This window comes from Ctenopharyngodon idella, chromosome 12 (genome assembly GCF_019924925.1).
Source record: "Ctenopharyngodon idella isolate HZGC_01 chromosome 12, HZGC01, whole genome shotgun sequence".
Lineage (NCBI taxonomy): Eukaryota > Metazoa > Chordata > Actinopteri > Cypriniformes > Xenocyprididae > Ctenopharyngodon > Ctenopharyngodon idella.
The window spans coordinates 28,695,455-28,722,880 of record NC_067231.1 but is presented as its reverse complement, the minus strand read 5'-3'; the positions used below and the strand labels follow the sequence as shown (position 1 = coordinate 28,722,880).

Genomic DNA, 27,426 nt, shown 5'->3' with positions numbered 1-27,426 from the left:
GGTGGAGCCGCAAGGACAATTTTATAGCTGACTTTTATAGCTGCAATTTTTTTCCAATTGGCTTTATAATACAACAGAAGCAGAAAACAGGAAAAATTGCGAATTTGCTTTATAGGCCACTAATCCCCCCGCCCACACACACACCCACCCAGAAAAAAAAAATGGTGCCAAAAATGGTACAAACTTAAATTTTAAGCCTTGCCAAAAGAATTGAAGCCTATTAACAAGGACTGCATTATTTGGTTTCAATGGGGAATTCTTTGTCCTTAAGGTCCTAAGTGTAAGTATTTTGTGTACCTAGTGTAATGTAGATTTATAAAAGGAAATGAGGGTGTAACACGAGACTTCACCTGCTGGTCAGAACAGGGACAGAAAAACCTGAAAACCAACAAGAGAGAGACCGAGAGAGAAATTATAGTTGATGTGAAAAGGATAATAGGAAATTTCATTTATGATAAAAATATATATAATTGGTACTGAGGGAATGCACTGAAGGTAGAGTATTTTGTGAAAAAGCATGAAATATATGATTTTACAAACCCTTATTTGTCCTTTACAAATAAGGACAAATACGATTTTTGTGTTTTGTATATTTTGTTTCAGTGGGAAAATTTTACTTAAACATTTGATTTTCACAAAGTATAACATTGTCATTTCTATTGGGTGAAAATAATTATAAATACAGTTGCTAGAAATCACTCAAGTGAGATCTAGATGGCAACTCTTATTAAAATAGTGAGAGAAGGATATAAAGGATGCACTTGTTGTAGCTTAGTCAGTTTATCAAATCCATTCTCAGTTTACCAACCCAATATCTTCTCTTTCATACAGACACAGATGTTAGATGTTTACTGTACTCTTGTTTTTGCCACCTCACTGAATGAGTGAATGAGTTTTTTTTTTTTTTTTTTTAATTCACTTAGAACCAACTTCCAGCTCTGATCCATGCTATGATTATCACACTCTTGATGAATATTGGAGAGACATACGGCAAAGTCAGCACTATGGACATGATGATACCCTTGTTGAATGGAGTGGCTGGTATCGGCTGTATTTGAATGGAGAAAGTGCCCAGATGTCTGAGTGGTGTGTGAGTCATGTGGGATGTGGTGGTCAAACTGGACTGTATCTCAACGGTTCTCATCCAACACTTGAGGATGGAGTGGTGACCCGTGAAGTCGTGGGAACTAATACATGGTGGTGGGGGTATTCCAGTCAGTGTGGAGCCTACAGTTCAATGCCCATCCAAGTCAAATCCTGTCCAGGAGATTATTACGTCTATGAATTTGTCAAACCCATCATATCAGCTCCAGGGCCTATGTACTGTGCAGGTACAACTTTAACCCTTTTCTTTGAGATATTTGTTATGATTGTCACTATAAAGATTAAATGCACTATTAATTAGAAAACATTGATATGAAAATAAGCATGTTTTAACTCATTGGAATCAGTGGTGTGCAGTTCATTATCCATTCAGTACAGTAGGTTATGTTGGCTCTCCATTACAGATTAATAGCACTCACCTAGATCTCATTGTGGCACAATTCCTCAAATCACACTTTAGGCCATTCATGCAAATATTAGTATGTATAATGTATATGAACACATTTTAATATTACTTCACATTCCTCTTCTGCCTATTTGCAGTCATGTCTTTGTCAGAAAAATTCTTATTTGCATAGCTTTGGTCACATGTATCCCCAAGTGTTGCTTTGCCCTGTCCTGCAGGCTGTTGTCAGCTAATGTAGACTTGCCCCATTTTGAGCCTGAAAATACACTACTGGCTAGAATGTAATTCTCAACATAATGAAATTAACCATCATAATAGGTATAAGGATATAATACTCTTATACTCTTTAGGATATAATAAATATACTTTTTTTTTATTACTTTTGCAAACTCCATGTCAGTTGCTTTCCAAAGCATCAGCAGTGATCCCTGCTACAACTATGAGTCTCTGGATCGTCCCTGGAGAGCCAACAATGAAAGTGGAGATTATATTTGTGATGAACATTTCTCCTGGAATGGATGGTACCGGCTTTTCTACTATGGAATGGACATCCGGATGTCAGAGACCTGTGTTAGTTCATTCACCTGTAACACATACATCAATCTGTGGCTCAGTGATCCTCACCCTCAGATAGAGGATGGAGTGGTGATCAGGGAGGTCTGTGGAGGGTCTTATTGGGGAGGCTGCTGTGAATACAAGTCAAAACCCATCAGAGTGAAAGCGTGTCCAGGCAATTACTATGTCTATGAACTTGTGAATCAAGCATTGGGGTGTTCAGGATACTGTACAGGTACTGTGCTTTTCTCATTTATTTAAAGGGGTCATGAACTAAGAAATCAAAATTCCCTTGATCTTTTGACATATAAGAGGTCATTGTACTATACAAACACCCTGTAAGTTTTAGAACTCAACATTTTCTTGTTAGTCTAAAAACGGCTTATATTGAAGCCACTTTATTACATAATAGTGTGGCTAAACACCGCCACCGCAGAAGAAGATTAACGCCTGCTTCTACACCACTCCCTGTTTAGCCCCGCCCACCAAATGCCATATAGTAGGTAACAGAGAGACGCTACCGCTGGGTTACTAGAACTAGCAAGTGATAAAGATGGCTTCGGGGATGGCAAGATGTAAATGTCTAAGTTGAACATTATTTATTTGTATTTGTTACATTTCACTGTGGATTACTCATAGTGAATCATTTCAAAAGAGTCCGCACACTGCACCAAAGAAGAAAAAAACATCAAATGCGAGACAAAAACAAGATTTTACTGAAAAAAAGAGCAAACGTTTCGGTCACATGTGACCTTTGTCAATGCCAAACTTACTGTGGATTACTCAACATGTGACTAACTGTAAAATTGCTTATTTCTCTGGATTTAAACATTCTTGGAAACATTTGGTATAATGTAAGTACACAAGTCAACAAAATATATAACAACATTGTTCTAGTGGTTTTTGGATGTTTTAATCCAAAAATCGTACATATTGTGCCTTTAACCTTGAAAGATTTAACAGTAAATGTGCTAAAAGTTTTTGAGACAGTTCCACATGTAATATTTAGCTATTTCGTATGCAAAGATATCAGCCAATGACAGCAGTGGGCGTTTACACTGAAGTCTCACAGCAAACAGAGTGTTTAAATCAGAGGGCTAAAATCAGGGTAGGAAAAATGCCTTTTATTTCTAATTTATGACCAATTTTGATTCTAACATTTTAAGTGCACCCCATGAAACATTATAAAACAATACAACAATGCAGTTTATGACCCCTTTAAGTATCTCAAACCTTTTTTTAAATGATTTCAGTCATGATATGAAATTTCTTCTTTTTAGATGTCAGCACTATTTCACAGACAGTTTCCACTATAAGTCCAGATATATTCACTGGATCCAGCATCACATTGAGTAAGTTGTAAATAATATATATATATACAAATGTTATATATATAAATTAGTGTTAATAAAAATGATCTTTTTTTGTCCAATTAAAGATTTGCATTACAGTTTAAATGACATTTATTTATTTATTTATTTATTTATTATGTTTAAGAATCTCATGATTATTACAGTGTTTGACTGGTTCAGATTTGCACTTCTGAAGTTCCTCATTGAAATATAACTTATTTGTTTTGATCTCATCATCTCTCAGATTATGACCCATGCAATAACTATAACATACTCGACAACCACTGGAGAAGCACACTCAATTACTGGTACATGTATGGATACATATCTGGACTTGATGACACTCGTGTAGAATGGGATGGCTGGTATCGACTCTTCATTAATGGATCAAGTGCTCAGATGCCTGAATGGTGTGCGTCTTACATGTCATGTGGAGGTTATAGTGCTCTGTACCTTGGTGACTCTCATCCTCGGCTAGAAGATGGAGTTGTTACTCGTGAAATTAACGGCTCCCGTAATGATCAGTGCAGTCGCTTCAGATCCGACCCAATCCAAGTCAAAGCTTGTCCTGGAAATTATTATGTCTACAAATTTACCAGGCCGACTCTTTCAATCCCAGCTCCTGTATATTGTGCAGGTACATTTATTTATCTTTATATTTGACATGATTATCATGAATTGTATTGATTTAGATTCATATTATTAATTTGAATATATTTAATCTGCAATATATAATGCTTTTTTTTCTCTTTTTTTTATACTTAATAGTACCTTTCTTCACCCCAAGTGTCGACCCCTGCTACAACTATACCAGTCTGGATGAGCCTTGGAGATCCACTAATAACTCTTCTTACAATAATAGATGTGATTATAATGTGGAGTGGAATGGCTGGTACAGGCTGTTCAACAATAGTGAAAATGCTCAGATGCCAGAATCATGTGTAAATCAAGGCATGTGTGGCACTTATTACCCACTGTGGCTTAACGGCCCTCACCCACAGCTGGAAGATGGAGTGGTCACCCGTCAGGTCTGTGTCTCATCATGGAATGGCTGCTGTACTTACAAATCGCACCCTATAAGAGTCAAAACCTGTCCAGGAAATTACTATGTTTATGAGTTTGTCAGGCCAATATTTTGCGGAGCTTACTGTGCAGGTGAACATTTACTCATTTGCACTTAGTCATTTGCTATTTTGGATTTTGTTTGAAAATTATTGATGTTGATATAAAATGTTCCTAATACCAGAAGCCTCAAGTCAGTCCATCTCATCAGCGTCTACAACAACAGAGACAATCCCATCCATAGAATCCATTACTCCACCAATCACAACCACTGGTAAAGTATTGTCTTGCTTCCTTTGTAAACTCTCATTATCATCTTTTTGGACATGTATTTTTTTTTTTTTTAAACATCATCTGGTAACACTTTACAATAAGGTTTATTAGTTAAACATTAGTTTATGTATTAACTAACATTAAGTAACCATGAGCAATGAATTTACTCATTTTCATTAATGTTAGTTAATAAAACGTCTCAGTTACATATGTAACCTTAGTTTCCTGAGTAGGGAATGAGACGCTGCGTCAAAGCGCTGCGGGAACGCCTCTGCGTGATTGCGTTGTGAAGCACGTATGAAATCAGTCCAATGGAGTGGCGGAACGTCATAGGTGGGTGACGTCACTGACCAGGAAACTATAAAGCCTACCCGAAAACCCATTCATTCAGCTTTTAGAAAACTGAAGCAAGTCGCTTACGGGCATGCTGGGAGTATGGCAGGGTGACGCAGCGTCTCATTCCCTACTCAGAGAACTAAAGTTACATACGTAACCGAGACATTCCCTTTCAAGGGAACTCGAGCTGCGTCGAAGCTCTACGGGAACGCTAATACCCACGTTGCCATATGAGCAAGTGACCGTCTGTGTGAAATCGATGCGCACACTAGGACAATAGCACCTGCGCCACTGGAGTGGAGCAGAGGTCCAGTTCATAGAACCTCACAAAGGTATGCGGTGAGGACCAGCCTGCCGCATCACAAACTTCTTAGAGAGAAACTCCTGACGATAGTGCTTTGGAAGCAGCCATACTCTGGGTCGAGTGAGCTCGAACAGCCAAAGATGAAGGCTGACCAGCCGACTTGTAAGCAAGTGAGATGGCCTCAACCACCCACTTGCTCATTCTCTGCTTAGATGCGGGGTGACCTTTCCTAGGTGACCCAAATCAAACAAACAATTGTTCAGATTTTCTCCACAGGGCAGCTCTATGGACATAAGCATCTAATGCCCTCACAGGGCACAGCAGAATCAGCTTCTCCTGGTCTAAAGTCCGGAAGGGAGGAGGACAGAAGGCCTGCAGAACAATAGGTCTCACAATATTAATGGGGACCTTGGGAATAGGAATATAGCCAGTGCAAGAAGGCTTTAACCATGCCGGGCGCAAATTCCAAGCACGAGGGAGATACCGAAAGGGCTTGAATGTCTCCAATTCTCTTGAGAGACAAAATAGCAAGCAGAAAGATAGTTTTAAGTGTGAGAAACTTCTCAGGGACTTCTTCGATAGGCTCGAAAGGGGCCACAGAGAGGCCTTGTAGTACAATGGCCAGGTCCCAGGCCGGTACCCTCATGCGAACTGCAGGTCTAAGTCTCATAGTACCATGAAGGAAACGAGTAATAAGCGGGTGTCTCCCCAAAGATACACCACTCAAAGGAGTGTGGTAAGCCGCTAAGGCCGCCATGTACACCTTTATTGTGGAGGGGGATAGCCCTGTGGAAAATCTTTCCTGCAGGAACTCCAGCACCACGCCGATGGGGCAGTTAACTGGGTCCCACTGGTGATTTCCACACCATGAAGTGAATAATCTCCACTTCAAGGCATAGAGTTTCCTCGTGGAGGGAGCTCTGGAGTGGAGGATGGTCTCAACAACTTCAGTTGAGAGACCTGAACTCATGAGCTGGGCCCCCTCAGAGGCCAAGCCCATAGTTTCCACAACTCCGGGCGGGGGTGAAGGGCCGACCCGCTCGCCTGAGAGAGAAGGTCCTTCCTGATCGGAATCTCCATCAGAAAGCCATCTAGCAAGGATATCAGGTCCGAGAACCATACTCAGGCCGGCCAGAACGGGGCCACTAGCAACAGACGGACCCCGTCCTGGCGAACTCTCTCCAGAACTCCCGGCAGCAGCGCAATTGGGGGAAATGTGTACAGACGTAGCCTCGACCATGCCTGTACCATAGCGTCCGGCCCAGAGGTGCTGGGTTTGTCATGGAGAACCATAATGGCCAGTGAGTCGTCTCTCGTGACGACCAAGAGCTCCCAACACAGGTCCCTGGGATAGAAGCCAAGGTTGTTTCTATGTGACTAGGGCATGAAGGCATTGCCGTGTGACCCTGATCACACGAAAAGGATTCCCCCTCGGTGAGAACCCCTTGGTTTTGAGCCACCACTGCAATGGTCTCATGTTTAGCAGGCCAAAAGGTATCACGTTGGACGCTGCTGCCATGAGACCTAACAGCATCTGAAACTGTTTGACAGTGAGTGACTGGCCTAGCTTTATGTCTGTTACAGCTGAGAGAATCGATGCTATGCGAGCAGGCGACAGACGAACACGCATGACAATCGAATCCCACACCACGCCTAGATAAGTGGTTCTCTGAGCAGGAGAAAGCACACTTTTCTTCGCGTTTAGCCTCAACCCCAACTTCTTCATGTGAGCGAGAACAACATCTCGATGTTGAACCGCCAATTGCTCTGATTGAGCCAGAATCAACCAATCGTTGATGTAGTTTAGAATGCGGATGTCTACAGAGCCGTGTCTACACATTTGGTGAAGGTGTGGGGTGACAGTGCTAGGCCGAAAGGAAGAACCCGATATTGGTATGCTTCGCCCCCGAAAGCAAACCTCAGGAACTTCCTTTGTTGTGGGAGGATGGATACATGGAAGTATGCGTCTTTTAGATCTATCGTGACAAACCAGTCCTCGGACCTGATTTGTGACACGATGTGTCTGACTGTGAGCATCTTGAACTTGAGCTTTGCTACAGTGCGATTTAACTAATATAGATCTAAAATCGGACGCAACCCCCCATCTTTTTTTGGAACGATGAAGTACCGACTGTAAAAACCTGACTCCCTGCTGGGAGGAGGGACCATTTCTATAGCCTCCTTTCACAGCAGAGTCTCTACTTCCTGTGCCAAAACCAGAGCCTGCTCGGGGCCCACCACTGTAGGCAGGACCCAGCTAAATCGGGGTGGCCGTGATCTGAATTGGATAGCATACCCCTTTTCTATCGTTTGCAGGACCCATTGAGATACGTTTGACAGACATTTCCACTCTGCCAGAAAATCTACTACGGGAACCAGCCTCTCAACCCTCGGGTGACTCGTGGGGACCCACTGCGCATTGTGGCGGGGTTGGCAGAGCGCCCCCCTGAGTGCACCGAAGGAAGATGGGCACTGTATGCTGCGGTGAACGCTGTCTGGCTTCGGAGGGGACCACCCTCAGAATCCTGACACCTCTGGTCAGCAATGACTGTCCTCAGATCCGTGGCCACCAGGGCTGCCATAGATCGGCCGATGGATTTGACCGTCTCCTTGGTGGCACAGAGAGCTAAGACAGCTGACTGATGCAACTCCTGAATGACATCCGCCCCCACCTCTTCACTTTCACCCAGGTCTCTGAGCAGGTCGGCTTGGTATGCTTGCAAGATGGACATTGTATGCAATCAAGCCTGACCTGCAGCCGAGTACGCTTTGCCCACCAGCACAGATGTAGCTTTAAGTGGCTTGGTGGGCAATGTCAGGGCTTTAAGGGATGACGTCGACTGGGGGGAGAGATGGCTTGCGATACTGTATAAGTGCAGTTCATTATTAGTTCATGTTAACTAATGTTAACTAATTAACCTTATTGTAAAGTGTTACCCATGATCTCTTGAAATATTCCTCTTAATCACATTAAGTAAATTCATAGCTAAACTAATGTCTGCAGAAAAGATTAACAAAAATCACATTAGGAAGAATAAATACAGCTCATGTAGAATGCATTTTTAGAACAAGTGAAGTACTGAAACTTTGTTAATAGTGAAAACTAAACCACCAGTGTTTCTCAAACTCAGTTCATAACCCCTGTTCACATGCCCCAACCATCAGAGACAGGACAATTTGCTTGCAATCTGTTTTGCTCAATTGCAAAGGGACTCAAGTTAGGCTGTTTTTAATCACTTGTTTTGTCAGATAAATGAGATGTTCTGAAAGTTTAAGGCAAACTGTCTTCAGCTTTGAACTTAAAACTCAAATGAAACAGGGACCTTAAGTAAAGTGCTTTCTGGAGATAACTTCTTTTTCATAGCATGACAACTACAAAAATTATACATAAAACAACATTAATTTTATTCATTCAACAAAATGTACACTTGTAATATTTCCATAACAACAGCTCCCCCTGTTGACCCCTGCTACAACTACAATGTTCTGGATGATCCATGGAGAGCCACCAACAATCAACATTCCTCTCAGATAATGTGTGACACTGTGGTCAGCTGGAACGGCTGGTACCGTCTCTTCATTCAGGGTCAGAGTGTTCAGATGCCAGACACATGTGTTGATGAGTATAGTTGTGGCACTCACGCCCCACTGTGGCTGAACGGAGGACATCCAACAGTTGAGGATGGAGTGGTCACTCGAGATGTCTGTGGTCACTGGAGCAATAACTGCTGCGCTTTTCAGTCCAATCCCATTAAAGTCAAAGCCTGTCCAGGAGATTATTATGTCTATGAGTTTGTGAGCCCAACTGCCTGCAGTTTGGCATACTGTGCAGGTAAATACATACATGTGCTCATTGTTTACGTAAGATAAGATTATATATATATATATATATATATATATATATATATATATAATCTTTATAATATTATATATATTTATAATTTATTTCAGATTCAAGCCACATAAACACTACCACTACTACTGTCATGCCAGAGACAACCACAACTGAAACTACAACAACAGAAACTACAACCATGGACACTACAACTGGTAATATAATGTATTGTTACAATCAGGAGAATTGTTGTTTGGCGTTAGCAAATCAGATCCATGTTATGTTTTTGTGATGCATTTGAATAATTTAAAAGAATTTATAAAGCTATATAGGCTATTATATTATCAGTCAGTGATACAGCCATAGGCACAAGGTCACAGGTGATCACAGCTGTGCAGATATAAGTCATAATGCTGTATCATGTGCACTTCATTATGCAGAGATTGCAAATATTATGATGGGGGTACTAAGATAAATAAAACTAAAATTATGTCTATGACATTACTAATTACTATGTTTTTTCTTTTCAGACAATGGCATTAATATTACGGGTCGATTTTATCCATTTGGAACTGGAGACACAGTGAATGAACGCGTTGATGATGGAAGTTCATCAGTTATTTACCTCCAGCAGCCATTTATATTTTTTGGGCAACCATACAACCAAATTCATGTAAGTCAATCGGATATGAGAGGATCTTAGATGATGAGTGTCTAAACTTTTGTCTATAAACATTGTACCCTTGGAGAAAAAGTAAATGGGAAAAACCCCTTCACTGCAGTTTAGTTTACTGTTACAAGCGATTTTGCATCCTTTATAATTCTTAATTCTTAATAATTATAATTCTGCACATGATAATCAGTCCTCTTCTATTTCAGGTTAACAACAATGGACACTTGACTTTTGACGGGGCATGGTACAGCTACACTCCATACCAGTTCCCAGCTTATGGAGGGAAAGACCTCATTGCTCCATTCTGGACAGATATTGACAACCGTTGGAATGGTGTTATCTCATATCAACAGTACACCTCTGGCAGTGTCCTTACACAGGCGACCCAAGACATAAACCAATACTTTCCTGACTTGAGTTTCTCTGCTTCATGGGTCTTTGTTGCAACATGGGATAGAGTTGGATACTGCTGCAATTCAGGACCTGAAGTACTGTAGCCCAATTTGGTACCATGAAAACCTTCATGTGCCCATTAAAAAAAATAAAATTTGATATACCACGCTTTCTTGCTTCACTTAAAATAACTTTTTTTTTTTTTTGTCTTTTTTAAGGAAACATCTTTCCAAGTGGTTTTGATTTCAAATGGCCATCTCTCATTTGTTGTAATGAACTATGGTTCAATCGCTCCAACACAACGATATGTACAGGTATGCACAAGATGACAGATTGATATGATGTATTGAACTGTTTATGACTAACTAATCCGACATCTGGATGTCTTCCTTATCATTAGGCTGGTTATAACACCATCGACTCAAGTCACCATTTCTCAATTACTGGATCACTCCAGAATGACATCACAGCCCTACCATACAGCAGCAATGTCAATGTGCCAGGAAGATGGGCCTTCAGAACAGATCAAGGAACACAGGGCTGTCAGTTTAATGGTAATGCTGCTTTCCTGATTGCAAGCAATGTTTGCTGTTTGCAAAAGACTATGAATGACCTATTCAAATGTGATTGTACCATGTTAGTGAGCCATAGGTGAAGCCTTCCAGTAATTACACAAATGATTTTTGGTATTTTGGTATGATTTTTTTTATTTTTTTATATTCATAAACTCTTTGTTATAGATTTTCCAGTGCAGCTGGGAGACTCCTTCTGGAGTGATGCCAACTGTCAGCAAAGATGTACCTGTACCAGAACAGGCCTTCAGTGCAGATTTGAGACCTGTACTTATTCCCAAGCTTGTCGTCCAGCTGCTTTCCAATACTCTTGTCAGAACATTCAGCGGCAAACATGCACCATCTCCGGTGATCCTCACTACTACACCTTTGACAATCAGATATTTCATTTTCAAGGAACCTGCACGTATGTTCTGTCTGAGGTTAGTAATGCTGCTATCACTTTCTGTTTGTTGTAGAAGAGACTGTACAGTCCTTTACTGATTCTGAATTTGTATCATTGTTTAGGCTTGTGGAAATGGTTTGCCGTACTATCGCATTGAAGGCAAAAACGAGCATCGGGGTAGTACACATGTGTCATGGACTCGGATGGTCAGAGTATTTGTCTATAATGAAGAAATTGAACTGGTCAAGGATCACTATTATGAGGCAAAGGTAAGTATCACTGTACTGCTGTAATGTTGATTTGAGCCATCCTTACATTTTCCTAATTTCTTTTTTGTCAACATTGTCAAGGTTAATGGAACCTTTCTAGCAACACCATTCACCCTCCACAATGGCTCCATCCAAGTCTATCAGTCAGGTTTTTCCTTGGCCATCAGCACAGATTTTGGTCTCCTAGTGACCTATGATACATATAGCTATGTCACCATCTCTGTACCTTATGACTACCAGAATGCCACATGTGGTCTGTGTGGGAACTATAACCTACATCCTGAAGATGACTTCCGTTCAATCTCTGGGGAGATCTTGAGCTCAGATGTTGACTTTGCCAACTCTTGGAAGGTAGATGGGGACACAGATCCTGAATGCCATGATGTCAGATGCACAGGTCTTGCTTGTGCGGTTTGTACCAGCAGTGAAATGAGCCTTTACAGTGACACAAACCACTGTGGAATCCTAGGAGATGTTTCGGGGCCTTTTGCATCTTGCCACTCTGTGTTTTCACCACAGACCTACATAGAGAACTGTGTCTATGATCTTTGTTTAGGAGGAGGGTACCAGCCTATTCTGTGCCAGGCTCTCAATGTGTATTCTGCTCAATGCCAACAGCAGGGTGTACAACTAGGGCAGTGGAGACAACCAGGCTTTTGTGGTAAGTGCCTTGTTATATCTGTATTAGGAGTAAGTTTGGCATTCAACCTAATGTAACTGAAATATTTGTGCAAGGTGAAAGATCAAAGAGTTTGATGCATATTTTTATTTCTTAATTCCCAGAAATCATATGCCCTGAACACAGTCATTTTGAGTCCCACGGAACAGGTTGCCCTGCAACTTGCAGCAATCCATCTGCCCCAATAAACTGCCCCTTGCCCAGTCAGGAGAGCTGTATTTGTGATGATGGGTACATCCTCAGTGCTGGGCAATGTGTGCCTGATGTGAACTGTGGCTGCACATTTGAGGGCTTCTATTACTCTGAGGGACAGTCAGTAGTGTTGGACGAGGACTGTGGGAGACAGTGTGTTTGCAGTAGCAGGTCAATGGTCTGCTATCAGCACCAGTGTGGTCCAGCAGAGGTGTGTGGACTCCATAATGGTGTGAGGGGCTGCAGACCCATCAGTTATGCTACCTGTTCTGTTGAAGGCCTGGGTTCATACCACACCTTTGATGGACAAACTTTCAGATACCCAGGAGCTTGTGGACTGACTCTTGCAAGAGTGATGGGGCCATCCCAACTGCCATACTTTGTTTTGACAGTGGAGAAAATACCCAGAGGCCTTCAAGAGTTTTCCAGGTTCCTGAAGTATGAGGCAGGAGGAACTCATGTTTCCATTGAACTGGGAGAAGGTAGCAATGTACAGGTTAGCTAAAAACTTTTTTTTTTTTTCAGCTTTTCATGTATTAAGTTTAACAGTTTACCTATATTATTCCAAACTCATATGCTAGATCAGTTGGTATCACTACAATAAGTTTTTAACATTAGTTAACATGAATTAACAATTCACTTACTTTTAAGAATTTGAATTATGAATTTCAATATTAACTAATACATTATTAAAATCTAAAGTTTTATCAGTTAATATTATTTAATGGACCTGAGCTAACAAACTAAAAATGAACAGTTGTATTTTTATTAACTAAGCTTAACAAATAAAAACTGTAATAAATATATTGCTTATTGTTAGTTAATATTATTTAATGCATTAACAGACATTAACTAATGGAACCTTACTCTAAAGTGTTACAATATAATTTACTTTTTTATTCTTCTCAGGTGGATGGACAGGTGGTTAGTCTACCCATCATTGTTAGTTCCAGTCAGATCCGCATCTATCACAGCAGTGTGAGGGGTTTCGTTTTGGAGACAAACTTTGGAGTGACCGTTAGAGCTGACTGGCCGCACATTGTCCGAATCACGGCTCCAACCACTTACAATGGTACACTTGGAGGTCTATGTGGGAACTTGAATGGAAACATTGATGATGAATTCTACAGCCCAGATGGTGTCCTGCTGGATGACTCTCAGCTTTTTGCGGACAGCTGGCGTGACGGATCCCTGTCAGCCCACTGTGAGGACACAGCTGACATTTGGGAATCAGGAGTTTATCAGAACAGGAGTGAGTTCAATGAGCTCTGCAGCATCATGGCAATGAATGATGGACCATTTGCTGAGTGCAGCAGAACACTAGACCCTTGGCAGCGGATTGAAGACTGCATTCAGATGCTGGCGCAGACGGAGGGTGCCAGGGAGGCTCTATGTGAAGCCCTGCGAGGGTACACACTGCACTGCCAACAGAATGGCATTGCAGTTGGAGAGTGGAGGAGTATCACCCACTGTGGTTAGTATCTTGTGAGGTGATAAGATTTTCAGAATAAAAAGTATACATCTTCTTCAAAATGCTGATAATTCATTATCTTTTCCATGCGATTTTGTCTTAATTTTCCCAGATCCCAACTGTCCAGCAAATACCCATTTTGAACTGTGTGGCACATCCTGTCCTGCGTCCTGCCCAAGCCTCTCATTTCCCTTCCAGTGCGCTCTGCCATGCCAGGGGGGATGCCAGTGCAATGATGGACTAGTGCTGGATGGAGATCGCTGTGTTCCTCCCACTGGTTGTGGCTGCCACTATGATGGCCGTTATCGTCAGCCTGGAGAGCAGTTCTGGCATGGTGAAGAGTGCCAGTTCCTGTGTGTCTGTGATGGAATCACTGGAAATGTCCGCTGCACACCATCATCTTGCAGTGAACAGGAAATCTGCCGTGTGGTGGAGGGGGAGTATGGCTGCCATCCTCATCCACATGGTAGCTGTTATGCTTCTGGAGATCCTCATTATATCTCCTTTGATAGAACCTACTTTGACTTTCAAGGCACATGCCGATATGTGCTGGCCACAGTGTGTGATGATACTCGTGAACTTCCACACTTCCAGGTGGAAGCAAGAAATCAAGGATGGAATGGATGGCCTGTGTCAATAACTGTTGAAGTTTTTGTCAATGTCTCTGGGCATCTTGTGCACATGTCACAGGACATGAACAGTTATTCTGTTGTTAGGGTGAGCAAGTCCCACTCACTGTAATTTGTAAATGTGATATGAAAACATTACTGTTGTAATTATTGAAAATATTGTTTTGCATAAACAAACTCTACTTTTTCTTCAAATAGGTTGATGAAGAGACCAGAAACCTCCCTGTCTATCTTGACTCTGGTCGAGTCTCTGTCTACTCCACAGGACAGTTTATATATGTCTCGACTGACTTTGGTTTCAGTGTCAGTTATGGTGGCTCCTGGGAGGTAAACATTATTGTTCCAGCAGAATACAGTGGAGTTATGTGTGGCATCTGTGGCAACTTTAATGGCCATCCCGAGGATGACTTCCTCACTCCGTCAGGTGATCTGGCACCGTCAGCAGACCAGTTTGGGGCAGCATGGAAGGTTGAGGAGGACATGCCATGCAATGATAACCGTGTGGACATCCACTGCCAAGATGAGAGCACAACTCAAGCCTTGTGTCAGATCATCAGAGACAATCAGGGCCCCTTTAGCTTCTGCCATGGTTCTGTAGATCCACAGGCCTACTTTGATAACTGTGTGTTTGATGTGTGCATCTCTGGAAACCATAATGATGTTTTGTGTCGCTCTATCCAATCCTATGTGAGTGCTTGTCAATCTGTCAATGCCATGGTCTACCCCTGGAGAGAACTTGCCTCATGTGGTAAGTGACTGGAGATGTGGCTGAGATATGTAAATAGACCAACTTCAGATGAATTTGTTTTCTATATTAAATTTTCTTTTATCACAAAGATAAAGATTAATATTGTACATACATTAATTGCATTTTATGAATACATTTTATTGTTGCATTTCCAGTCATGGACTGCTCATCAAACATCCCAAACAGTCATTATGAGGTGTGTGGCACAGACTGTGGTCATACGTGCGCCAGCAGCATCGATGCTAGTTGTGAACACACATGCTCAGAAGGTTGTTTCTGTGATGAGGGATTTGTGAGGAGTGGAGGACTCTGTGTACCAGTGGAGCAGTGTGGCTGCTTGTATGATGGATTCTACTATCATGTGAGGATTAAAACATTATGTTTTTATGTTAAACCTTATTATATAGGGCAGTGGATAAGGGGAAGCTTTAGCATATTATGACAACATACATCATCTCAAACACACACACACACACACACACACACAAAAAAGAAAAGAAAAATATGGTGGTGCCATGGTATATCGATGGTATAATCATAGTACTTTCATATATATCATATATTTACTTATCATTGCATTTGCATGGTACTCATAAAAAACTACATGGTGATACCAGGATTCATTTTTTGTATGTAAAAAATACTCACTGATGTTATGTTATGGAAATGTAAAGTTTGTTTTCATTGTTGATTTTGTAGATTGGTGAACAGTTCTGGGATTCAACATGTTCCCAACGCTGTCAGTGTTTTGCTCCGAATGATCTACGCTGCACTGCATCTTTCTGCCCAGCGGCCATGGAGTGTGCTGTCAGAAGTGGACGTCGTGACTGCTATAGTACGATGTCCACGTGCACAGTCTGGGGCGACCCCCACTACATCACCTTTGATGGGGCTGTGGCCCACTTTCAGGTATGAACTGGTAAACTGTTATGTGTAGATAAACACGCACAAATGAGAATGAATTCCCAAGTTATTTTTAATAAACCAGGGGAATACGCAAGAGAAAATCAACAAGGCATGTACACAATAACATAAGACTGAACAAAGAACTGAGTAGAACTAAGGGCTAATGTTGGCCACACACTTGTAGATTTTAAGCTTGATTTTGGGGCTGATTTGCCAAAATTAGATTTTCTATTCGAGGCTTGTTGTAACCTACTTTTTGTCCAAAATAATTCTCAATTGTATGGTGTCGTTACGTTTATATTACTGCTCCCCATCGAGTCGGAGCCTCCCCGATCCCAAATTGTAGATATCGAGCATGCCAGCATGTCTTGTGGTCTGGTCAAAATCATCTAGTGTGTGCATGCAGAGTATTAGAATTTTTAAAAATAGGTTGAAACTGTCCTTAAAATCGGTTAAAATTTGAAAATCGTCTAGTGTGTTCCAGGCCTTAAATACACAGAGTGAGGTAATCAACATAAACTAAAAGAGGTGCGGAACTCATGAGTAACTATTGAAACAAACTAGCAGACAGAACTGGCAAACCGGAACATGGCAATGAATGAAAACGAAACCAAAACAAAACAAATTGTATTGTGTTAATCCTACCAGGGAACGTGTTCGTATGAGATTGCCCAGACCTGCGGTAACGTTACAGACAGTGATCTGGAGTTCCGTGTGGTGGCCACCAACAGGCACCGGGGGAACATGGTAGTGTCATTTGTTTCTGCAGTGGATGTTTGGTTGACTCAGCATGAACAACAGACACACATCACTATTGGGCAGAACAGGAGAGTTAAAGTAAGTTACACTTCAAATTATATAAATCAATCAATTTTCTCTCACTTTCTTATGTCAATATTGTGTAATTCTCCTTCAGGTTGATGGAAATCCTATTGACACACCAGCTTATCAAATCAATGATCTTGTAGAGGTACATGAGGAGCAGGGATTTGTAATTCTAAATGCATTCAATGAATTCATTGTCCATTTTGATGGACATAGCAGCCTTCTAGTCAGAGTGAGTGAAAGATTCTTTGGATCTCTCTGTGGAATGTGTGGAAATTTCAATGGTAATCCTGCGGATGACAAAGTGTTGCCCAGTGGAGAACTCGCCTCTGATGACATTTCCTTTGGCCAGAGCTGGAAATCAGACACCAGCATTCCAGGGTAAGAACCACAAGACTTTAAGAGAGTCATTTTTACCTGGTGGGTTGTGATCCAAAAATGTGTCTTGTGTTTGTTTTGATAGAGTGGTGGATAGGGAAAAAAGGTTCACCTGATTTGTAGAGTTCTTGCAGCTCAAACAGTAGGGCATGGCACTATCAAAGGCAAGGCCATGGGTTTGATTCTCAGGGAATACATGAACTGATAAAATGTAAACAATGCAAGTCACTCTGGATGTGTCTGGCAAATGCAGAAAAGTAAATGGAGTAAATTATTTGCTGCTGACATAATAAAACACTGCATAAATATATTTGCATAAATGCATTAATTGGTTTATTATTGATTGGTTCATGTTATGGCTGAGCCAAGAGGCCTTTCTGCATGGGCTTTGCATGTTTTCCTTGTGTCAGGGTGGGTTTCCAGTGGCATGCAGGTTAGGTAAATTGGATGCACTACATCTCCAATAGAGTAAGTGTTAGTGTCCCAGCCACTAGGGTTGGGCCAATTAAGGATTTCGGGGTTATGTATCCAGTGTAAAAGCTGTGCCAAATAACTCTGTGGATGACTCTGCTCTGGGAGCAACCAAAATATAGAGATAAATTTGTTATCCAAATGTTGATTTCTTGCAAATTGTTAAATTTCTTGATTTTGGTTTACTTTTAGTATTTTGTTCAGTTGCCATTCAGTGTCTAATGTAAAACATCTCCTGACAATCAACAAGTGGACAATCATTGTTTTAGTTTAAAATATGCATGAATAGGAAATTATATTTGTTGTTTACCTGTAAACTCTTTATTTATCCAAATGGTGAAATAGTATTGGCACATAATTGACCTGAAGTTTCCTTGTATTCTTCAGCTGCGGTACCAGAGACCAGCCCGGTAATGCTGATGAGTGTCCATCCAGGCAGAGGTATTCTGATCTCTGTAGTATTATCACCAACACCACTGGCCCCTTCCAGAACTGCCATCTTCATGTTGACCCTGCACCTTACTACTACTCATGTGTGTATGATCTGTGTCTCTACACACGTGCCAATGGCATGCTATGCTCAGCTGTTGAAGCCTATGAGACAGCTTGTGCCATCTTGGGGACACAGATCTCAGAATGGCGTTCGGGTCTGCGGTGTGGTAAGTCAAAATCACATTTTAGCACAGAATATTTTGTGATTTTGTCACTAGTATTGCTAAAAATGAAGGTAGCTAGACTAACCTTTGACTCTGTTAACATGACTCAGTGTCTTTGTGTTGCATTTCATTTATCTGTGCTTCTTGTCTTAGATCTGAGAGATCGCTGTTCTGAACTCCACTGCTCTGAGGATGAATGGTGTGGGAAGAAAAATGGTGTTTATGGCTGTTTATGTAACGATGATCAACACAAACCAGAACCTGAATCTTTTGGTTGGTAGTATTCAACAAAAAAATATGATATAAATATATATTGCCTTTTTCTTTTTAAATAATTTTTAAACAATCTTTTGATCTGACAATCTCTTTTTTTTCCCCTCAGATTTCTCAGAATCCTGTGAAAGCAGCTCTGGCTCCATGTCTGTGTCTCGCTGTCAGCTCTTTGAGGCTGGTTTTCCAGCTGATGTCTTACACCTCAATGATCCCAAATGCAAAGGAACAGTCCGGAATGGCAGAGTGGAATTCCATTATGATAATGATGAACACATCTGTGGTACAAATCTTGTGGTAGGCTTAACTTTGTATAATCTATTCAAATACACCATCTAAATATTTGTAATGCCTGATAGAATCAACAGAATCAGACCAGTTGTGGAATCTCTCTGAGACTTTGAGAAGTCTGCATGAAGGTCTGTAAGGGTACTGAATCTGTTACAACAAAAGGAAGGTCCCTAACAGACCTTCCTAAAGACTTCTCAAAGTCTCAAAAAGATTCAGAGGGGAAGGATACACAACTAATGCCATAAAAGAGACGAGGACTTTTGCCCGCATTCTCCACCAGTAATATGTAACCCACCATTATTTAACTTAACTGACACAACTTTTTGGCTTTTTATAGTTGCAAGTGATGCTTTAGTATTTTTTTTTTTTTTTTTTTTTAAATGCCTTGAATTCAATTTAGGCTCAATTACAAAATGTTATATTTGTTGTCCACAGGCTAACAGCACCCACTTCATCTATGATAACTTTATTCTGGGGACACCGAGGTCAGAAGGTCTCATCAGCAGAGAGAAAATCCTGAAGCTTTCTTTCAGCTGTATTTATCCTCAAACACAAACACTTTCCATGAATGTGGAAATCAACCCACTGGAGAGGTGCGAGTCAAGCAGCACTATTTTATTAAAGGAGTAGTTCACCAAAAAACAGAAAATTTTGTTCAAAACCTAATGTCTTTATTTGTTTCAAGGAACACAGAATTTTACTGGTCTCACCTTTCAATGGAGTTAATGCTCATGGGGAATTTCAAGCTTCAAAATGTACAGAAAAATGTCCATATGACTCATAATGTATATTCCAAATCTTCAGCATTTAAGTGATAGCTTTGTGTAAGGAGCTAAAGTTGAAAGAATTGTTAACTTTTTGGGTGAACTAATCCTTTAAGCAGAAAAATATGTGTATTTAAAATATATATGGTAATATTATCTAAACCAATATATATTTTACTCCTAAAACAGAATTTTACCCATAAACAAAGTATTTTTAACACACATCTATCCATTATTTTAACAGCATTGTGCACAAGACTCTTCCCGCTGGTGAAGGCAGATATCGTGTCCGGATGATTCCATATCAGGATGATGAGTTTACCCGGCCCTTCACTGGTGCAGTGGATGCAGAGCTCAACCAGAGATGCATGTGGAAGTTCGTGTTGAGGGGGTCGACAGCCGCCAGTTTGCCCTGGTGTTGGACACGTGTTGGGCTACACCTGTGAATGATCCTGATTACAGCCTCCGCTGGGATCTCATCGTTTCAGAGTAAAGCAGTGCTTTTATCTATTCTTTTAAGCTTGGCCTTTACTCAATGTAACATTTTTACTGAATAAATAATAATCATATCACATTTAGTATTAGTGATGTCAATGTACACAAATTCCCATGATCGATCATCATTTAAATTGACGGTCAATTAATCGATAGCCTTAATGCTGCAATATGCGTCTACTGCAGTGGCATATAGACAGCAGCATGACAGGGTGTGCAAATGTTGCTCAAAATGCCATGTTCCTCACCAAATGAATGAGAATGGTTTAGTCTAAATAAAGGGCTAGTAGGATTGTAAAATGAGTTGATGTGACTGATCATTTATTAAATTACTTATTTAATAATCAAATATAACCACCAATACAGTGTTTATTGTGCGTGCTTGTCAGAATGTACTCCTGTTGTGGACGCACTCTTCCTGGAACGACGTGCTGAAAACGGCAACTAAACTCAATGAATTCCCAACAATTTATTATGGTGTTCTCATTAATGTTATGTAATATGACAGTCCAAATCATAGTTATTGTTAGTCATGCATTGCTGTTTGAGTTGCATGTGCTGAAGTGCTGAATTAACACCGGTAAACTGGAGCACTTTGCTAGTGCGTTATTTAACTCTAAGAAACACTTCCTATATGAGATTAATCAGTCATATACAAAATAAACATAATATTACAAATTATATCTGCACAAAATGATGCGAATGTACAAGTGAACTTGTAGTAAGTTACGTGCTATTCAGAATGTGTGAGCCATGTTGTAGACGCGCTCTTCCTGGAGCAACACGATGAAACAACTAAATGGCAACTAAACACAAATAATTTAAGTTTTATTACAATATTGTTCTCTTTATAATGTGATGTAATAGACAGTCCCAATCATAGTTATTATTAGTTGTGCATTGCTGTTTGAGCTGTATGCGCTGAAGCTGATCAACGGCACGCTTTACTACAGCGTTAATTCTTAACCAAATGCATCCTATATGAGATAAATCAGATATAGATAGGCCTACACAATATATATATATATATATATATATATATATATATATATATATATATATAATTTTACAATATTTTATATATTACAATATATTTTGCACATGCAAACTTCTAGTCATGATGAAGGTGAAGGGTTGAGCTGCACGCATGCGCATGAACCTGCTTAATCGGCGATCGATAAGTTCTATTGAATAAATGTACAATTGACAGTTAATCATTAACATCCATATTTAGGATTGCCTTACATGCCTTGTCTTTCAGTATGTCAGAACTAAGCACAAGATTCCTTTTTTTTTTTTTTTTTTTTTTGCACATGGAATGCAAATGCGTGATGATTTACAGGAGATCACTTTTTTTATCGAATGTCTTTGAAATTAAAGAATTTCTCATTATTGATATTCTCAGGTGTCCCAATCCAAATGACGACACAGTGGAGCTGCTGCAGAACGGCGTCTCGACATCCAGCCGTTTCTCCTTCAGGATGTTCATCTTCACTGCAAACTCCACTAAGCTTTACCTGCACTGTGCTGTTCACCTTTGCCTTCTGTCAAGCAATCGCTGCTCAATGGTGAGTTCTGATTTCATAGTTCTTTTTTTTTTTTTCATAGCTAATGGGTGAAATGTAATGAAATTTAGTGTGCACAGTCAGATTGTTCTGGTTCCTTCACAAGACACTGACACAGTGTTTTAAAAGTTGTATTGCCAAAATCTGTTTTTGGTATTATAGCGCCATGTAGAGTTAGGAAGTCTGATGAGGTAAGATACTGTTGTAAACTGTGTAAAAATCTCATCACATTCTGGTTATCCATTTTCAATCTTTAGCACTGTGACTCTGGACACCAGCGGAGAGAGGGCAGGTCTCTGGACTTCCATGACAGTGCCTTCATTTCCATGGGTCCTCTGGTTTGGTCTGAACAGAGCTCAGGTAAACGTTAAATATAATAACCGTAATACTTAATTTTCTCTTTTCACTTATGTCAAAATTATGTATGTTTTAAGCCACATTTATACCTCTTCACCATGCACTGAACCATGTCTTGTCCCCCTTCACAGACATACAGATTCCAGAAAAAGTGCAAGTGTCCAAGGCACCAGGCCTATGTGGTTCCTTGATCATTTTGATGGTTTCACTTCTTAGTGCCTACGCTATGTTGTATATTTAAACAGAATTGCCTTTGAATTATACATTTCTAAATTTTTTGTTCATCATATTTGATATGTACACTGTACACACAACTTTTAATTGTTCTGCTTTGACTTGAATTTGTACCTAATAATAATGACTCTTATGTTTCTGTCTATTATGATAAAATAAGAATTCATTTGATTCCTTCTCTCTTTATTTTTAATATTTAAAATATTTATTTTAAATACTCAAAATATTTACTGTGGCAAATGCTTTCAGCTAATAACTCTTACTTACAAGGAAAAACAGCTGCCTTCCTCAATAAAATGATTTTTAAAAATCCTCATCCAAACTGTAATTAATTCCATCCTGACCAGTGGTGAAAAGTAAAGTGTATCATGTGATATTGTCCAGTCCCTGTGTAGTTTTATAATGTTATTACTTATTTTTCTGAAGAGTGTCCTTACCTTTGACTGCTTCTCAGGACATGGATTTGAAAGGTCTAATATTTGTAATTATTAAAGTGCCCCTATTATAGAAAGGTTCCTGTTTTTGTTTTGGGAGTCCCCAACATTTTCAGCATCATTCCTCCAGTCTTCAGTGTCACATGATCCTTCAGAAATCATTCTAATATTCTGATTTGATACTCAGTTATTATCAATGTTGAAAACAGTTGTGTTGCTTAATATTTTTTTGGAACCTGTGATACTTTTTTCAGGATTTATTGATGAATAAAAGGTTAAAAAAGGTTATATTTCAAATGTTTATTTCTTTTAATTTTGATGATTATAACTGACAACTAAGGGAAATTCCAAATTCAGTATCTCAGAAAATTAGAATATTACTTAAGACCAATACAAAGAAAGGATTTTTAGAAATCTTGGCCAACTGAAAAGTATGAACATGAAAAGTATGAGCATGTACAGCACTCAATACTTAGTTGGGGCTCCTTTTGAGTGAATTACTGCAGCAATGCGGCGTGGCATGGAGTCGATCAGTCTGTGGCACTCATTCATTCTGTATTACCTGAGGGGTTGTGCAACAACAACAAAGACCATCAGATTCATGTTTAACTAAAGTTAAACAAGTTAAACTAGAGTTAACTTTAACTAAAGTTAAACATGATTAGTTAAAACTAAGTAATATGACTTACTTTTCTTAAAAATTATGTTCTAATATTTTATTCAGGCATTTATTATAAGGCATGAAAAAGGTCTGAATGATCCAAAATGAGGAAATAAATAAATAAATTTTATGGTTGAACTTTTGTTATCATTTTATTTCAGTAAAAGTACAAAAATTATTAATGATCATCTTTTTACTGCTATTTTTGTAATTGTTTTACTTATTTTCCATCGTGATGCTATGATAATATGCTTGATAGAGTCTCTATTTTACTTTTAATTCTAAATGCTTTGAAGAATGTTGCAGTTTGTTTAGTTAATAATTAGAGAATCTTCATCCTCTTCAGTGTGTCTCTATAACACCTTTATACATGAGTTTTGAGCTTCACTGAGAGCCAATAGATACAATCAGGTTTCTTGCTGTACATTCATAGAGGAGTGTCTGTTTGTCTCTATCGACGGTTAGATTATCTCATCACAATTCTCTAATCTTTTACTTTTATTACATAATTATGATCTGCTGCATGTATATCTGATTGGAATCTGATCTAAAATTATTGACGTCCACACTGTGTATCACAACCATTCAGATTCGATTTGTGTGTCCATGCCACTGTTTCGTTTTCCTGAATATCTGCATTGGTTTCTATTGCAATGATGTTGCGTTGCTAGGTATACACCAAAAACAACAACAACAAGTCTTATTTACAACATGACAATGTGTAGCCACCATGCTGCACTAGTGCGTCTTCTGAGGCAGCGGCAGAAACGTAGGAGGCTGATATGAGCAGCTTTATTCAGTGCTGTCGTCTCCGCCGGTCTCAAAACATGTCTCCGTTATATTGCCAATTTCTGCTTGTCTGGCACTTTGCAACAACACTGCCTTGAATCTGCAGCGACTTTCAGCATGTTTCCTATAACAACATCTGACGTTTACGTTTTACGTGGTGTGAGAAAGTCACATTAAACCACCCGAAATCCAATCAGAGCAGTCAGATTGAAACAGATTTCCAAGAATGCGATTTGAATAGGATTTCAAACCACATATGAATATAGTTCGAAACAGATTTGTAAAAATCACATTTCATGTGGTTTTTGGCCATTCTGACTTGCTAAATCTGATCGGATTTCAATCGGATGTTAACAAAAGTCGAATTTGGACTGACAGTCTGAACGTAGCCTAAGGGTTAAAATGCTGTATGTTTGAAAGACTCTTTGGCCTGGTTTGTCATGTTGTGGTATAACTGGTATGTATGACAGGTTTCTGAATGTGTCACATACATTAGCTTATTTTTCATCGGATTTATCTACACATCAGCCAGCTTATGAAAAACATTTAGGTCAAAGTTGTCTGCACTTCAATTCAATGAGACGCTAATAGACTGAGTTTGAATCTTCATCCTCTTCAGTGTGTCTCTATAACACCTTTATACATGAGGTTTGAGCTTCACTGAGAGCCAATATATACGATCAGGTTTCATGCTGTACATTCATAGAGGAGTGTCTGTTTGTCTCTATCGATGATTAGATTATCTCACCACAATTTTCAGCCCTTTTACTTTTTTATCACATAATCATGATCTGCTGCATTCTGTATGACTGGTTTTAACATAACTGTTTTGCCCATTTGTAATAATATGCAGAAACTGCAATCATATTTGCCATTGTGTGAAAATGCAAAATAAAATAAAAAGACTGTTAATGTAGTGGTGACAGTTATGTACTGTAGGTAGTTCTGGGGAATCTTGATCAACTGCATTTGCAACAGTTACTGGGAAAATCCACTGACAACTGCACTTTGGTGACTTGAGAAGAATCTTGTCTGGAATCCATTCTGGTGGTTTCCTAAAAGCTGTAAAATTGTTTGACTGCACAAACAAGGAAATACACAGTACTTCTCTTGAGATGCTCATATTGTACTGTAGATCAGAGGATGAAAGTGTCGTTGTTGTTTTTTGTTTTTTCATTTTATTCTTCATATTGGTGCCAGATGCACTGTGTAAATTAAATATATGTATGTGTAAATATATATATATATATATATATATATATTAGCATTTATTAAATATTATTTTAAATATACATGTTTCTATATATAATATTGTTAATTTATTCAGCTTGTTGATGATTCTCAGTTCATGTTCACATAATGCATTAACCTCTTCATGTTTTGACAAGGGAAGAATGTAAAAGACATATTACAGTTTTTCTCGATTGCTAATGGAGGCCAGCTCCCCTGATATCAAGAGGCGCCTGCCTCCCATGTCAGCAACCCAGGTTCGAGGCCCGCACAGGGCGGGGCAAATAGGTTCTTTACAGCAGAATTGAACTCTTTTTTTTTTTTTCTCTAGGAAAAAGTTATTATCGAGCTAAAGTTTTTGATTGAATCACCTCCATTGTAACAAATTAATTATTAACTTCAATGACACCTTTTTAACTGAAAACAGAAGACTTTTAATGCATTCTTGCCGTTCATTTACATGTTTAGTCCATAGGTATGCCCGTTTGTGCGCAGACACTTAGTCTTTCTTTATAAAGTGACATTGCCAAATTACTTGTCTGGCCCGCATAATATAGAATTATTAGTCGTTTCTGTGGATCCATGTGAACTGAAATTATTTTGATAACGTTTTATCTATACATATGGAAAGGAAAGGGAAGGAGGCCTTCACAGGGAATAGTTTAGTTGACACTTCAGAGCTGCATTGTGGTCGTGTCTGTGAGCAGGTCTTTCATCTCATCTGGATACGGCCTGGATCTGGCAGGCTACAGTAAACCTCGGGATAAACAGAGAGAGACTAATATTAGCGTAGACGCCATTCTTCTTATGATGTAACAAGTACATCAGGTGTTATTGGAAGTAGATAATATGTTATGTGTATGCCAGGTTAAAGAGATGTGTTTTTAGTCTTGTGTTTTAAACTGACAGAGTGTGTCCCGAACAATGCTAGGAAGACTGTTCCAAAGTTTAGGTGCTAAAAAGGAAAAGAATCTACCACCAGCAGTCAATTTTGATATTCTAGATATTAACAACTGGCCAGAATTCTGAGATCACAATAGACGTAAAGGACTATAATGTGTTAAGAGCTCGATCAAGTACTGGGGAGCTAAACCATTCAGTGCTTTGTAAGTAATTAGCAAGATTTTAAATTTTTTTACAATGTTTTATAGGGAGCCAATTCAGTGTTGACAGAACCGAACTAATAAAACTGTTCCGCATTTGTCATTGGGAGCATATGTCATAATTTAGATTTGTATCAAAGAGCACATCCAGGTTCCTAACTGACGACGAAGACTTGACAGAACATCCATCAAGTGTTAGACAGTATTCTAGGTTATTACGTGAAGAAGTTTTTGGTCCAATAATTAGAATCTCTGTTTTTTTTTTTTGTTTTGTTTTTTTTCAGAATTAAGTAGTAGGAAATTGCTAGTCATCCAATTTTTTATGTCAGCTATGCATTCCGTTAATTTTGCTAAGAAATATAGAGCTGAGTATCATCAGCATAACAGTGAAAACTAACGCCATGCTTCCTAATGATATCTCCTAAGGGTAGCATGTACAGAGTGAAAAGCAACGGTCCTAGTACTGAGCCTTGTGGTACTCCACACTTGTGATTGATATGACATCTCTTCGTTTACTACTACAAACTGATAACGGTCAGATAAGCATGATTTGAACCATGCCAACATAATTTTTGAGTCTATTCAAAAGAATGTTGTGGTTGATAGTGTCAAATGCATCACTAAGATCCAGTAACACTAATAGAGAAATACAGCCATGATCCGATGATAAGAGCAAATCATTAGTAACTCTAATGAGAGCAGTCTCAGTACTATGGTACGATCTAAATCCTGACTGAAAATCATCAGTACTGACTGAGT

The 27,426-nt window shown here is 39.4% G+C and overlaps 1 protein-coding gene across 6 annotated transcripts in view; it reads left to right on the top strand.

The window, feature by feature from the left end:
* The window catches only part of LOC127523249 (alpha-tectorin-like), a 124,152-nt gene that overhangs the window by 84,639 nt on the left and 12,087 nt on the right, over positions 1–27,426 (top strand). For 3 of the 6 annotated variants that reach the window (XM_051913752.1, XM_051913748.1, XM_051913751.1), the window contains 2 exons: positions 22,117–22,219; positions 22,348–22,621. In XM_051913752.1, the coding sequence (XP_051769712.1) occupies positions 22,117–22,219; positions 22,348–22,457 (213 nt within the window). In that variant the 3' untranslated portion in view covers positions 22,458–22,621. Of the gene's footprint in view, positions 1–923; positions 1,332–1,910; positions 2,301–3,345; positions 3,418–3,661; positions 4,055–4,185; positions 4,573–4,663; positions 4,754–8,843; positions 9,225–9,343; positions 9,443–9,757; positions 9,901–10,106; positions 10,389–10,511; positions 10,608–10,693; positions 10,848–11,033; positions 11,288–11,372; positions 11,520–11,600; positions 12,181–12,302; positions 12,887–13,299; positions 13,865–13,973; positions 14,579–14,688; positions 15,239–15,393; positions 15,600–15,937; positions 16,148–16,792; positions 16,982–17,060; positions 17,351–18,205; positions 18,478–18,627; positions 18,748–18,856; positions 19,042–19,470; positions 19,629–20,043; positions 20,289–21,699; positions 21,863–22,116; positions 22,220–22,347; positions 22,622–27,426 lie in introns of those variants that run through there. The other 3 variants (XM_051913747.1, XM_051913749.1, XM_051913753.1) reach the window with 3 other exon arrangements.